The sequence below is a fragment of the Abrus precatorius genome, unplaced genomic scaffold, assembly GCF_003935025.1.
Source record: "Abrus precatorius isolate BTA unplaced genomic scaffold, Abrus_2018 Scaffold8, whole genome shotgun sequence".
Classification (NCBI taxonomy): domain Eukaryota; kingdom Viridiplantae; phylum Streptophyta; class Magnoliopsida; order Fabales; family Fabaceae; genus Abrus; species Abrus precatorius.
Genome location: NW_020874428.1, coordinates 26,287,183 through 26,303,018, shown reverse-complemented (window position 1 = coordinate 26,303,018; position 15,836 = coordinate 26,287,183). Strand labels below are relative to the sequence as shown.

Below are 15,836 nucleotides of genomic sequence, written 5' to 3'. Positions count from 1 at the left end.
ATCACTGGTGAAGAAGCATTGGTGGGACTACCTTGAGTCAATTGCTTTATATTAAATACCCAAGTGCTGGTTTTTATATGAACATGTTTACAGTGGAAAGAGAAAATTTCATGGATCTTTGATTTTAGTTGTCATGATTTGCATTACTCCCTCCTAGCTCATAGCAGACAACATCTTGACAACTACTACATAGGATCTAGTTCTCTAAGATGCCATGCAATGATACATGGCATGAAGCTAATAATGTGACCAAATAAAATGTACCTTGTTATTATATTTTGGATGTTTCTTTATGTATATGCATCTTAAAATACTTTCAAAAATCAAAACATGTTCTCCTTATATCTACACAAAACATTTTGGATGTTAATATTATTGTAATTTAAATCTTAACCCACTTTTATTGAAAATTTTTATTTTTAGGTGATATAAATATTTTTAAATATTTTAAATTGAAATACATTTTTATGTAATATTTTCCATTATAAAATATTTTATTAACAAATGTTCATCCTTTTTAATTTAATAATTATCCCTATAAGTTAAAAATTAATTTTTCATGTAAATTCCTTCGTCCATAAGAAATTGTTCGAGAAAGAGATGTTTGGACAAGAAAATTATAATTATTTTTTTATAAACCTATTTAAATTTGATAATATTCAAAATAAAAAATATAAGTTAATATATTCACATAAATTTAAGACATTATTAATTTATTTATTATCATAAATATTTATCATGTTAAAAAATATATACTCGTCATGTATCACCATGTATATCTTAAAAAAAAAAAATACCCAATTCCTAAAAAAGGAAAACTCAAGTAAATTTATAATCTATCGTGTAGATCATAAATTTCATATACTTATTATTTAAAAGAAAGTAATTTTAAAAATAAAAATTCTAAGATAAAAGACAATTTACATTAAAAAATATGTAAAAATATTTTACATTACATATAGCCATATTAAAAATACTTAAAAAAATATTTCAAGCTCTCTAATATTTGTAAAAAAAATAATTATTCAAATATTAATGAAAAAGGTAATTAATAGAGACTAAATAAATAAATAAATGACACTCTTTTTTAAAAGACTAATAAATTTGATAAAATAATACTCCGGTTAAGAAAAAGTGTTTAGTTGAATAACTATCCGAGAAAATGCACCTGTACCAACTTTTTAAAAATGTAGTAAAGGAAGAACAAGTGAAAATTCAAATAAAATAAAATAAAATAAATTAAATAAATAAGTATTTTGGTTATTTTTATTATTAAAATATTTAATCACTCTATTTACAATTTTGTAGAAATTATAAAAATATAATTCTTTACAACAACGCTAAAAATTTGTTATAAATTTTAAATATTTTAAAAAAAATTTAATCAACAAACAAATATATTTATTAATTAAAAGTGAACATTTTAAATTTTTGTATACGTAAATCATACTTGAAATTATTTAGCTATTGTAAATAATGCAATTAATAAATATATTTAAAGAAAAAATTAATCAAAGAAAGTTAACAAAAATAAAAAGTAAAAAAAATCATAAACTAAACTAAAGTTATATGTTCTTCAATTTAATTTTATTTAGTTGTGTTAAAATAATTATAAATAATTTAATTTTTATTACTATTTAATAATCATATAATAATAAAGATCTTCTTTTATCTATATAATATCTTAATGATAATAAAAAATAATAAAATAAATAAAAATATGAATAACAACATAAAGACATTTATAATTAAAATATAACTTTAATATCACATGGATCTAGACCCATACCAAAGGATATTTCAGTACCCATCACAAAGATAAAAATGAAAATAACTTTATATAAAACATCATAACAACTAAAAGAAAAAAAAATGATAGTCTATAAAATTTTGTGATGGAGAAAGAAAAAAAGGAGATGGAGAAAATTTAAACCCTTCATACCAGACAAAATGTAGAATATGAAAAAGATATGATTGAAAATAAAAATAAAAAAGATTTATTTATATAAGAGATATGATTTATCTATTAAAAAATGTGATTTATTTTTCAAATTCAAATTTATATTCAAAATTTAGATTCTGAATTCATTCATTCTTTATTTATTTCAACAAATTTTTTTATGATTTAATATTTTTTAACAAAATTTAATTATTACCTTTTTTACAATAAAATAAAATAAAAACCCAAATAAGTTAAGAAGTAAAACAATAATTATAATAAAAATAAATTGAAATATAATAAATAAGATAGTAGAATTACAACTTATCATACTCTTACATGTTATTTTTGTTATCAAGTTAAGATTAAAAAGTTACAACGATTATAAAACAAAGATTTGATATATTGGTTGGACGTAAATAATTGTTTTTGTGGTATAAATAAAAACAAATTTATTAATGTTAAAAATAACAATAAATATAAAAACCTGACTCATATTTATATATTTTTAATAAATTTATATATATATATATATATATATATATATATATATATTAACCACATACTCTCTAATAAAATTTTATGTGAGTTTGATATAAAATAGTAAAATTTATAAAAAAATATATATTTATTATATATAATTTTAGAATTTTGATATATATGTATACTAATAAAAATATATTAGTTTTAAGTGTATAAATTTAATCTTAAAAATTAAATACAATATTTTTATTATTATTTATATTTTATTAATATTTATAAAATTTAATTAACAAGTAAAAATATTACAAAATATATTCTAACGCTCTTTTAATAAAAAAAAAATTAACTGCACTACATAAATTGACTTGAAACTGAAAAATATAATAATTTCTTATTAAAAAAACAAATATATTATTCTTTTATATAATAAATATTTTATTTCTATATATCTCAATCTTACAATTAATAAAAATATTAAAAAATATTAAAAAAATGCTATAAAAGGGAGGCTCTTGTAACTCTTCCTAAAAGATGTTGAACTTTTGACCCTTCTGCAAGAGACCAACAAGGTTAGTATTCCCTTTTACCTTTGGCATCATCACACCGTTCTGCCACCTCTCCAACCAACTTGAGTTGAGAGACACAGAAAAATCCGCAACGATTCTCCATCCACTGCTTCACCTGTCACCCCTTTCCTGAAACAGATTCCAAGGTATCGATCAATAAAAAGTTTACCATATTTTTTTCCATTATTTGATTTTTTCCAAACTAAACAACGTTTCTGTTTTTTGGCGCAGTAATTTGGATTTGCATAAACAGCCATAAACCTTTAATGATCTCAGAGGGCATCACATCATAAAAGCCAGATCACAGAGACATTCTTATATATATATCACATAAAATAGTGTGTTCAGTCCGTGAGAGTTTATTTCACGGCCCTGACACTGACACACACAACAGATACACACGGGATCTCTATTTTCTCTTCTTTTTTTAGGTTTTCCCTTGAAGTGTTTAGCAACCCATAAAGCCTCTGGTAGAAAAGTTTACATTTTTATTGTTATTTTTTTGACCCATCATCGATCATAACATCATGATTTGCGCTTTGAAGCAACCTGGTATATCTATCAGAGGTTCTGATGTTGTTCTCCGGAACAAGGGTTTAACTTTACCTCCAGTTAAGTCATGTTCCCTTGTTCTACCTTCCCTCCCAAGGGAAAAACCTCAGAGATCCCTGGTGTCAGTGCAAAATCCACTGCTCCTTTCTTGCATTGGTTTTGGGAATTTTGTTGGGTCAGTGAAGCGTGAGCGTAGTGATTTGGTAACGTGTGGAGCGTATGAGGCTGATAGATCAGAGGTTGAAGGAGCTGATGCTCCATCAGAGGCTGCTAAGAAGGTGAAAATTGGGATATACTTTGCAACCTGGTGGGCGCTGAATGTGGTGTTCAATATTTATAACAAGAAGGTGCTGAATGCATACCCCTACCCTTGGCTTACTTCAACTCTTTCTCTTGCATGTGGGTCTCTTATGATGTTGATCTCATGGGCCACCCGGATTGCTGAGGCTCCTAAGACTGATCTTGAGTTCTGGAAGACTTTGTTCCCTGTAAGTGACTGGCTTTTTGTTTGTTTCCTGAGAGAAAAATTGATGGGAGAAAGTGAAAGCGGATTTTTTGTTTGTCATGGTTTATATATGTTCTCATAAAAAAATTAAATTTTTATAAACAATTTTGGTTCTTTCTCTGGATATCTGAGTAGTTTGACTTCAGAGAAGTTTCATGATTTCATGAAAAAGAGATAGAGAGAGAAAAGTTAAATCATGTTGATGAATTGGGTGGAGTTTTATAAGAGATATTGTTTTTTCTTTTCAATGAAGGAAATTTAAGTTTTGGAAGTGTAAATTCACCTTCATTAGATTCAATTGAGATCTTAGGCTTTTCCCTTTATTTATTTATTAATATCTAGAAATGGATAGGGACCTTAGTGTTTGTTTTTACTTCAGGTTGCTGTTGCACATACAATTGGACATGTAGCGGCAACCGTTAGCATGTCAAAAGTTGCAGTATCATTCACCCATATCATCAAGAGTGGTGAGCCTGCTTTCAGTGTACTGGTTTCCAGATTTCTTCTGGGTGAGACCTTCCCAGTGCCTGTCTATCTGTCTTTGATTCCGATCATTGGTGGCTGTGCTCTTGCTGCTGTGACTGAGCTCAATTTCAATATGACTGGTAAAGAAGTTGCTTTCTAATGAAACACGTTTTGTCAAAAGCATTATGTTCCTTTCTGTATTTTTCTGTTGAGCATTGTAATTAGTTTAAAAGTTGGAAATAGGATGATAAACTGACTTGAACTTTAAATTTGATCCGAGAGAAGATAATTTGATGTCAAGTTATTGGTTAAGGGCTTCAGGCATTGTTACAACCCCCCTACCCGTGTGGCTATATTGTTAATTTTTTTATTTATTGTGCATTCATGCTTGTGTTGAACCATTGATGGAAAGGATGATATGCTATTATAGAGTACATACTTGGGTGCTTATTTCAAAAGCAGAGGTTGTGATGAAATGTACTTTTCGTCTTTCCTGCAAAGGAGTCCTTTGCACCGTACCCTCTTGATTTTGATTTCATAACTGCTTTATTATATGTTTTTCAGGTTTTATGGGGGCTATGATATCAAATTTGGCATTTGTATTCCGTAATATCTTTTCAAAAAAGGGCATGAAGGGAAAGGCTGTTAGTGGAATGAATTACTACGCTTGTTTATCTATGTTGTCCTTGTTAATTCTCACACCATTTGCGATTGCTGTGGAGGGACCACAGATGTGGGCAGCTGGATGGCAAACAGCTCTCTCTCAAATTGGACCCCAATTTATATGGTAATTACAACATGTCTGCTCAATCTGATGTTATTCATAGCGCATCTTCTTAAATGCGATGTCTTGAAGTTGTCGCAATGTTTGTTCTTACAACTATTGTCTACATCTCTTGTTGTCCTTTTCAGAAATTCCAGTTCATTTGATGTTGCGTAAATTATTAGTTCATTTGTTTCTGAAATACATTTAAATATCAAGGTGGCGAAGGGTAAGGTAAACAGGGTTGGACAAGGAAACTTATTGTTCTGCCCAAGACAACTTCTGTTTTGGTGATCATCATGTCAAAGATAGCCAATAAATTGTTTGTAATTATTGAAGTTTTTTTTATGGAATTGCTATGGTACCTTTATGGGTACTTACCAATATGAGTTGTTAAATATTTAATGGTTGTTGATTTGATAGTAAATAGATTGAAAGTCTTTTAACTTAAAATATAACCAACAAGCAATAAATATTTTTGACAATTTGCCTTGATACTGGTAATAAAAATAATAGAGGGGTATGGGGGAATACTCCCATACCCATCTATTTTTGAAAGTCTTATGTTTCAACCAAGTGAGATGATTTCTAGAGATGTTTGGGACCTTCTTGATGGATTTAGGATTCTTGTATTGAAGTGACAGTTATGTTAACATCTTGTGAGTAATTTGGGAGGTCCGACACTAGAAGTTTATCTAGATGGATTGGTGTATTTATACATTAGCCAAGTCTCAATTTTTTCATTTTTTATCTAAAAATGAGATAATATGAACTAGCTCCTCAAATTATATGTAGAGGAATATATTAACACATTTTTTCCATCTGGAATTTATGCCAATTGTTAACATCAACAGTTGCTAGGCTGATGGATAAATTTATGTCTCAAATCAATGATCATGTCTTGTTTCATGATTTGTGTGAATGAATTCTGAAACAGAAAATAGATCTATGTTTTGTTGTTTTGATGTTGAGATAATTGTTATTTTCCTTTTTCTTTTGTTTCTGAAAGCTTCTGCACTTCATCTTGTGATTAAAAGTAAGCCTGCAAACTGTGCACAACAGGTGGGTGGCAGCTCAGAGCATATTTTATCATCTATACAATCAAGTGTCGTACATGTCTCTGGATGAGATCTCTCCCTTGACATTTAGCATTGGAAACACCATGAAACGTATATCTGTTATAGTTTCTTCGATCATTATCTTCCACACACCAGTTCAGCCAATTAATGCTCTTGGAGCTGCTATTGCCATCCTTGGAACCTTCTTGTATTCACAGGTATTTTCTAGATTAGATTTTTTTGTAGTTATTTCGACTATTATGCCCTTTATTCATATCATGCATTGATTAAAAAAAAATGAATGAGGCATAATCCTACTTATAGTCGTACCTATTGTTGGTTGGAGGCTTGGAAGATGTATTAGGATGGTTTTGTGGCTAACCATAGGTATGACATAGATTTTAGTGTTAGATACTCGATGATTAGGTGGACCAACTTCGAGGTGGAAGAACCTACTTTGTTTGACGAAAGCATAATTGTTTTGTCTAGTGTGCAAATTGTCTTTTGAGGTTTGGTGGAACAATTTGATTTTGTTAGCATAAAAGAAGGTAAAATTTGAGGCTTATAGTCATAGGTTAGAGTTGAGTGTCAATGTACCTTGGTATGCCTATCCTTCTCATCTGGTGGTGCTATTTTTAATTAGATTTGATAGTCGCACATCTGTTTTGATATCTTTTAAATACAATTTTATTAATTTCAATAAGGCTGAGTTTAGGTCAACTAACAATAAGTTTTTTGTTTAAAAATAAAATGTTATTCCACTTTTGTATCTCTAATGCAATAAATATTTTATTTTTCAATAACAATTTACTAATTTTGGATGTTTAAATTCAACACTAAGGGTTAAAGTTTTAAATACGATTGCTGTGTGTGGCCTTGAAAAATTAAGAAAAAGATTGATGATAAGAAAGTAAGAAACAGAGTATATTACTGACAATTTCGATTGTTTGGTTTTCTGTTTGAAATAACAATATTGATTGGCAAGGTATACTTGCTGTAATTTCTCACTCTGCTCCTTTTTTACAGGCAAAACAGTAGGGTCGAGGAGTTAAGAATTAAGGAAGTTGATTTTGAAATGAGATAGCTGGATTTTCGTATAAAGACTGGATGATCCGGCCGTTTGACAATTTGTATATAATAATTAATAATAATAATGATACTGCTGAGGATCATTATCATTATAGATATTACTATTTTTTTTTGTTCTCTATTTCTGAATTATCATTAAGTTTGAGTCATAAATATTATGCAGTTATTTAGTCTGAGGATAACTTTTGGAGACATGACATATTATAATAAGAAGTTCTTTAATAATAATCCGAGTTTGATTCTCTCTATGATTCACATGACAATATCTACTTAATTTATGCACGTGTCATTCTCTCTCCACCCAATCCGATAATAATTGGATTGCAGTCAATTTTTTGGAGAATTATTTTTATTGACCTTAAGATTGCTCATGACTCACAGCGGACATCTGACAATTCTATGTTCTTTTACAAATCATTCTATTTGTTAAATAAGAAAAGAAAGAATTGAAAGCATTTTATGTTTTCAAAATATATTTTTTTAATATGTCAAATGGGAATATATGATACGTTCAGATGACTGAATATAAGGATTTATTATCTTTTAAAATGATGATTTATGTTGTGAATTTAAAGATAAAACTTGTTAAAATAAGTTTAAAATATTATGAATCTTAATGAAACAAGTTGAAAATAATTTATTACCCAGAGCTTATAAGTTGCTTATAACACTTGTAGATTTGACATGACATGCATTTTGATTAGAAATTGTCCTGAGGGTATAAGTAGGAAAATAAAAAACGTTAGAGAGGTAGATGAGAGAGCCGAACCAGTTTCATGGTGAAATAGATGCTGTTGAAAGATTGATATCGAATGAAAAGGTGTTCCACTACTTTCCATATTCGAGCTTCAGCTTCCATCTTCCTTGCAGTTGGAGAGACTCTGACAAGTGTATAAACTGTTTCCAAAAGACTCAACAATTTAGAAGAGAAGGAAGCAACATGGAAAATTAGAGTTACACTGCTAAAGACTCCACATTGTTCTTTTGTCTTTCACTTGTTTGGACAACTTGTGGTTTGCAATGGCTGTTGTAGTTGTGGATGATATTTAAATGGCTATTGAGGCTCAATTTTTTCTTTTTTATGGATAAGGTTTTCAAAAATAAAGCCAGACGTAATTAATTTACTACTACTTTTGCAATATAAGATGGATGATAATATCTATGGCACTTCGATTAAGTGTCACATCATTAATATATTAACTGTTAAATGTTAAATTAATAGTAATTATGTATTTAAAAAAGAAGGAAAATTTAGGGGGAGAGAGAGAGAGAGAGCAGCCAAGTCATTATTTCAAGGAAATGATTCTACCAAATCAATATTTCTACGTCATTTTTATACCGCTTAAGGAGGTGCAAGTTTATGTATGCTTAACATGTCTTATTTGATTAGCATATGAATGTTATATTACTTTATGGCATTTGATTATTAATTTTTTTAGCTATAACGCACATATTGTTAAGAAGAAACTTCCCTCGTTAGGCTGCATAAAATGGTAAACAAAAAAATGCTACGTGAAAATTAGAGCCGATAAAGAAATAGATAGTACTGATGCATGGTACAGTTATTCAAATATAGTTTTACAAATATAATGTTTCTTAATAATTTTCTTTATTTTGTTATTTTTATAATAATTAAGGTAATATATAAATAAGAAAAATTACTATTATTATATAATTATTGGATAGTAATAACAATTGATTAGATTATTGATAATTATTTTATTATTCAAGCGGCTTTAATGAACTCAAGAATTTAACTTAAATGAGTGAGAATGCAAGAAATATGAAAGTCTATTAATATATATGACAAAATATCAATAAAATAAATTTATAATAAATTAAAGAGATAAAGAAAAAGAGATTGCAAACTTGATTTATATTAGTTTAATCACTTCCTATATCCTATATCTAGATTTCTCAAGCAAACTACTTGAAAATTTTACTATTTCTTTAAATTTTTACAATCAAAGAATTCTCTTACACCTTGAGATTTTTCACCCTTTGTGTTTGAGTCTATCAATAGTCTTGAAATATTGTACTATTGTTTTTACAAGAGATTTTCACCCTTTTTACAACTTTGATGATAATATAAGAAATCAAATGTTAACTTAAAGTCTTATAAAATTTTTCAATAATAAGAAAATTTGACCAAAATTTAAATATGATGAATAAGAATGATTGTTCAATTTATTTCTGCAATATATTTTTTTTATATATAAAAGTGTCTGAGAATGTTAACTATATTGAACAATTCATATGAACTGTTATAGATTAATTTTAAAAAAATACATCTCTTCAAAATGCATTTTTTTAGGTATTATAATCTTTGGTAATCAATTACTTAACTTTGTAACTGACTATATAATTTAAAATTTAAAATTTAAAAAATTGACAATGATTACTTTTTGATTTAATCAATTATATAAATAAAATTTTAAATTCTATATACAAGAGCAACATGATATTCAATTACAATAAATTAAAAAATTGAAAGATTAAAATTTTGTCACCTTATAAATAATTTTAAATTATCATTTACGCTTTCTTCATATCAAAATAATTATCTTAAAATTTATTTTAAATAAAATATGGTTAATTAAAAAATATTAAATAAACTTATTAAAGCAAAAAACTTTTGACAAACTTTTCTAAAATTTAAATATTTTAACTATTTACCTTTGTCATTTTATCTACATCGTCAAAGATATTAATGTTTAAAATCTGCAATAATTAATATACACTATTTTTAAGAGTTTATTTTTTTAATTCATCGTCAATAAAATTTTTTTTTTTAATGTAATCGTGAAAGTAAATGCATTCGTGGTTTGTGAAATCACTTTTAAGTATTTAACTACTTGAAAATACAAATATAAACAATTTTAAAAAACTTTTACTTCATACAAGAAAGAAAGAATGATAGAAACTTTCTTAAAAAACAATAATCACAAATCATAATTGAATCGTAATCTATCATTTTTCACTATCTAAGACCAAAGCACTGTGCCAACGTATATTTACGCTAAGACTCACAACACCAAATGATGTTTAGGAAATCTCTGGTAGCCTCCTTGTTCTCCTCAAAACCAGCAGTGTTCTTGATCTGATCTAGTTGGAATCGTGCTTCTTCTCTCTTCTTTTTTATCTCCGAAAGTTGACGCAGTTGTTTCTGTTTTTCTATCTTTATCTGTTTCCAGTTATATATTACGTTCTTCATTGAATTTTCATCAACAGCAGTGGGAGAAACACGAGGATTCAAACTAGTTTCTAAAAGAGGTGATTCATCGACACTCCACTTTTCATTACTCTCCAACCTCACGTTATTCAAAGCCATGCCAACTTTATTTGCTCTTGACTTTCCATTGCAACGCCCTTCGCTTTGCTGACGAGAATCCACCGCCATTGATGTATCGCAGCTCTCGATTTTAGATGTTTATTTATGTCTGCTGTGTGCTGATTCTACGAAGACAGAACCATTTGATACATGGCTGTGTTATTTAAATGCCACTTTTACGAACTAATTTAAATTTTCCAAATCTACGCGATTTTAACGATGGAGTTTAATTAACGGATCATAACTAACGGACTAACTTAAATTTAAGATTGATCAATTTTTAATATTTGCACATAGTGATTTATTTACAGTATAGCTCTCAATAATAAATAAGTCATAGATTATCGATAATTAAAAGATAAAATTATCGTTAAATATTTAATAATACGAACTTAATTACGTTCATAATATATTTCATGGCTATAGTAAAATAATATTTTAAAAGTTAAATTTCATAGTAACATATCATTTTGCATGTTTGCTAGGATGACAAAGTTACGTTAAAACAATTTGAAACAAGAAATTGAAATAATTTATAAAAATATAACAAAAAGTTAAATATTTCTTTACATCCACTCTATTGATAATATAAAGAAAGAACCGTTTGATAGATTTCCGGCGGCTAAATTTAATTATTAATATATATATATATATATATATATTACCTATATCTAAATGAAATTTCTAACACTTAAATCATGCCGTTAATTAACCACTTTTAAAATAAATTCAAGATTAATAAATTGTTAAAATTGACACAGTAATTTGTTTATAATATAAACCTCGATTATAAAATAAACCAAAAACCACTAATAAAAGAAGCATAAATTTACCATTAAGTAATTAAATAGCATAAAATTAATTATGTAAATAAACATTTCATGACTATAATAAAATAACAATCAACAAAATAAATCTCTTACAAAGTAAATAAATTTTCAAGGGTTTTAGATTGCCAGAAGATCTTTTTATCTCTACATGGCACTTCAACAAAGGAAGTTAGTTTTTTTCAAACTGCTGTATATATTTTTTTCTAATACGCAATTTTAACAAATAGATTGTGCCGTTAATTAATAGATTGATAAACTTTTAAAATTGGCACATAATAATTTATTTATAATATAACCCTCAATAATCAAATAAGTCTAGATAAATTTGTCGTTAAATAACTAAGTAATATGAACTTATTTATGTACTTATATTTTAATATAATAGGTATGAAAAAAAATATAATAATTGAATAATGATATAAAAAATATATTAAAAAGTAAAATTCATTGGTAGCTAGTCTTGGACTTATTTTATTATTGAGAATTATGTTACAAATGAACTTCCATCTACCACTACGAACCGATTTAACAAGTGGATTACGGTACATATTTTTTGCCAATTGTACCAGAAATTTTGTGAATTTTGCGTTAAAAAAAAATCTTACTCCTGTGTCTTAAGGTTGAAAATTCCCACATTGTGCATATTCACTTTTGTAATGAAATAAACAAAAGAATTAAACAATTTTATATATTTAATAACAATTCTCCAATACATGTTAGTGTAAATAGAAAGATTCAAAAGTACTTTATACCTTAAAATAAATAAATCTTTAGTTATCAGTTTTTATTTATTTTTTGTCGATAGTTATCAGTTAAAGGATTTTAGTAGGAAAACAAAAAGAGTAGTTTATGTAAAAATATAATTTGGGCTTGGGCCCATTTCCTAAAGGAAATTGGGTGGGTGGGTGAGTTAAACTTGACGGTTCCGGTGACCCGAATATTAGTCTTCCAAAGTCCCAAAAATTCTGAATAAATCAAAAACCCTAGACACTCACACTCACAAAAGGGAGCAGAACAAGCTGCTCTTCGCAGGTGTTAGGGCAGAGGAAAAGAAAATTGAGATTTCAAAATGTCGATGTCGAAGAGTTCGAAAATGCTTCAATACATCAATTACCGCATGCGTGTCACCATTCAAGACGGTCGTCAACTCGTCGGAAAATTCATGGCCTTCGACCGTCACATGAACCTCGTTCTCGGCGATTGCGAAGAGTTCCGCAAGCTTCCTCCTGCTAAGGGCAAGAAGACCCCCGACGGCGACCGCGAAGACCGCCGCACTCTTGGCCTCGTTCTTCTCCGTGGCGAAGAGGTCATTTCCATGACCGTTGAGGGTCCCCCTCCTCCCGAAGAGTCTCGCTCCAAGGCTGTCAACGCTGCCGCTCTTGCCGGACCCGGCATTGGACGCGCTGCAGGCAGAGGCATTCCACCCGCTCCCGTCGTTCAGGCTCAGCCTGGTCTCGCCGGTCCCGTCCGCGGCGTCGGCGGTCCCGCTCCCGGCATGATGCAGCCGCAGATCTCGCGTCCGCCGCAGCTCTCTGCGCCGCCAGTGTCTTATCCGGCCACCGCGCCGGTGATGCGGCCGCCTGGACAGATGCCTGGTTATCCTGGGCAGGCTCCCCCTCCTATGGGGAGAGGTCCGCCACAGCCGATGCCGCCCGGGCAATATGCTCCGCCGAGACCAGGCGGTGCTCCGCCGCAACCATTTGGTGTTCCTCCGCCTCAGTTTGGACAGAGACCTATGGGGCCACCACCGCCTGGACAGATGGTGAGAGGACCTCCGGCTCCACCGCGTCCTGGAATGCCTGCTCCTCCGCCACCTCGTCCGGGCATGCCGCCACCACCTGGCGGTGGTGTTCCTGTTTTTGGTCCTCCCCGACCTGGCATGCCCCCTCCCCCAAACCCTCCAAATCAGCAACAGTAATGGGAGAAAGGATTGGTAAGTGTATTTCTGTTTTGATCATTTTTTTTCTGCTAGTGTATGGTGAGAATTTTTAGGTTTTATGTGTATCTAGATGGAAATTAGGGATATCTAGAAGGAAATTAAAATGGTTCATGAAATGAGGATAAGTTGCGGGTGTGCATTTTACAATCAAATATATATTATAGTCTGTATTCATACGGGTAATGGGAGGTATTACGAACTCAGCCTTACGTTAGGAAGTGGAAGTAAAATTTAATGTTAATACATTATAGTTGAGTTTCTAGATGTTTTGGAATGATTACTGATATTACCGTCTGCAACGAGTTACTGAGTAAAAAGACCATGTTTGATTTGTCATGAACAATTTTTGAATTTGCTTTGTAGATATATTTAGTGTTTTAATCTAACTTGATTAGCAGAAGATATTTGTATATTGGTTTTTCTAATGTGTGCCCGGAAAAACGGTTTGTATATGCTTAATTCTATGTTGTTTTCTTTGCCTTCAAAATGGAGGGCTGTCGTAATTTGTATACTGTGTTGACTGTATACAAATTGCTTTCTTCTTTTTCTGGGATGAATACACGGAATGACATTTTATTCAAATGACTGAATGGAAATTTATTATCTAATGAACCAATACCTAATGCAGAATCCTATTTTCTTCTTGGATATCTCTTCCAAATCTTAGTTTCATGTGTCAACTGGTCCACTGCCGAATCCTGAACTTCAGCATCCCAATTCCCAGCTAATATTCTTGGAAAATAATTATGACTTCAAAAAAAATTTCATGAAGAAAATCTATTTTCTCACCATGAACGACTGATTGCACTTGATTGAGACTAGTAGAACTCTGCTTAGATGTGGTACTGCAGTACCGATGGCATGGAATCATTTTATTCAACATCTTGTATATGTTTGACTTGCTTCATAATGTAGTAGATTTAGTTTTATCTTGTGCTACTTATGTGGTTAGCTAATGTCCCTCATTTTCAATCAATGTTAAACTGAAAACATCTAATTATTGTGGCAGGCTTCTTCTTGCTGGTAATGAAGATCTGGACCCTGAACTTCTTGTAGACCATTCAGTATCCAGCTTGTACTTAGGAAGTGATTGTTGCTTGTACAACCTTGAATCATTCTCTTGTTAGTTTTTTTTTTTCGTCTTGATGAGAATGTGATGTTATAACACCCTTATGTTTTGGAGGAAATTATTCTACTGAAACCTGAGCATTAAACACATAATTCGGCTGTGTAGATTGTCAGATTAAAAAGATGCCAGATTGCAAAGACAGCGTACTGATTTGAATGTAGGACAGGAACCTTTATATCTTTCGGGTTATATAACATAATTATTACTTGGGCAATTTTTCTTGTGCATTTTTTTTATTTGTCGATTGTTATCTGTGCATTGTTTTTCTTAGTATAGTTTTGTTGTTTTCGTGAAGACAAATGATACATGGAGTTGGAAGATTAATCAGGAATGCTGGGTGGATTACTTATTTATAAATTTTTTTCAGTTGATTGCTTTCTACAAGTTAAATTTAATTATGTTTCGTTTCTTTTTTTTTTTCTCCGTTTCCTCGTCAATTTTTTTGTCCGCAATTGTTGATTGGTTTCGTTAGAACGTTAATAGTTCAGTTTTTGGTGTAAAGGCTTTCACCATCTACTGTCATTTGAAGTCTGCTCTAAAGAATAAATCACCAACTTTCTCCCTTCATGTCCACGGAGCACAATTGTTCACTTTTCAGTTGCGTTAGCATTTGTAAAAGGAAATTTCACTTAATATTGTGCAGAATTTGAACTGTTGAAAAATGTATTAATGAAATATACAATAATACAGTAAAAAGTATGTAGGATACTACTACAATTTAAAAATATTCACCTACTTAAATCCAAAAATATATACAATTTGATATACGTACTTTTGCCATGTATAACAAATTGTCGAATTATAGATTCTATCCTCACAAACAATAAATCCAAAAATAAAGAATTATTATCCCTCATTTTTCTCTGCACGATCATCTTCATCATTCATCAAAGCATTGTGACCAACACCCAATGATTTCTTGAAAATCTCTCATAGCCTCGATGCTGTCCTCAAAACCAACAATGTTTTTTTATCTGCTCGAGTTTTAGTTGTTCCTCTTTTCTCTTCTTTTTTAATCTCCTGATCATGTTGTTGGAGTTGCACCTCTTTTTTGTATGTCATTCCATCTTTATCTGCCTTCAATTAGACAAAGTGTTCTTCACAGTACTATCATCAACAATAGTAGAAGGGAGAAGAGGTAGTTGTTCATAACTAATTTTCCAAAAGTAGTGTTTCATCAACCACAA

General features: G+C 30.1%; 2 protein-coding genes across 2 annotated transcripts; both read left to right on the top strand.

Moving 5' to 3' along the window:
- The first annotated feature begins 3,337 nt into the window (after positions 1-3,337).
- Positions 3,338-7,510, top strand: LOC113847065 (glucose-6-phosphate/phosphate translocator 1, chloroplastic-like). Its single transcript, XM_027475918.1, has 5 exons — positions 3,338-4,028; positions 4,425-4,650; positions 5,075-5,297; positions 6,336-6,549; positions 7,358-7,510. The coding sequence occupies exons 1-5, from the start codon at positions 3,516-3,518 to the stop codon at positions 7,367-7,369; spliced, it is 1,188 nt and encodes a 395-aa protein (XP_027331719.1). The 5' UTR covers positions 3,338-3,515; the 3' UTR covers positions 7,370-7,510.
- A 5,067-nt stretch (positions 7,511-12,577) lies between these two features.
- On the top strand, positions 12,578-14,855 carry LOC113847155 (small nuclear ribonucleoprotein-associated proteins B and B'). Its single transcript, XM_027476062.1, has 2 exons — positions 12,578-13,514; positions 14,530-14,855. The coding sequence occupies exon 1, from the start codon at positions 12,651-12,653 to the stop codon at positions 13,497-13,499; it is 849 nt and encodes a 282-aa protein (XP_027331863.1). The 5' UTR covers positions 12,578-12,650; the 3' UTR covers positions 13,500-13,514; positions 14,530-14,855.
- Positions 14,856-15,836: the final 981 nt, after the last annotated feature.

Bases quoted from the DNA above. Each gene is read 5' to 3' on its own strand.
- LOC113847065 (XM_027475918.1), top strand. From the start codon at position 3,516: ATGATTTGCGCTTTGAAGCAACCTGGTATATCTATCAGAGGTTCTGAT. The intron at 4,029-4,424 runs GTAAGTGACTGG...TTTTTACTTCAG, and splicing joins TCTGGAAGACTTTGTTCCCT to GTTGCTGTTGCACATACAAT. The intron at 5,298-6,335 runs GTAATTACAACA...TGTGCACAACAG, and splicing joins ATTGGACCCCAATTTATATG to GTGGGTGGCAGCTCAGAGCA.
- LOC113847155 (XM_027476062.1), top strand. From the start codon at position 12,651: ATGTCGATGTCGAAGAGTTCGAAAATGCTTCAATACATCAATTACCGC.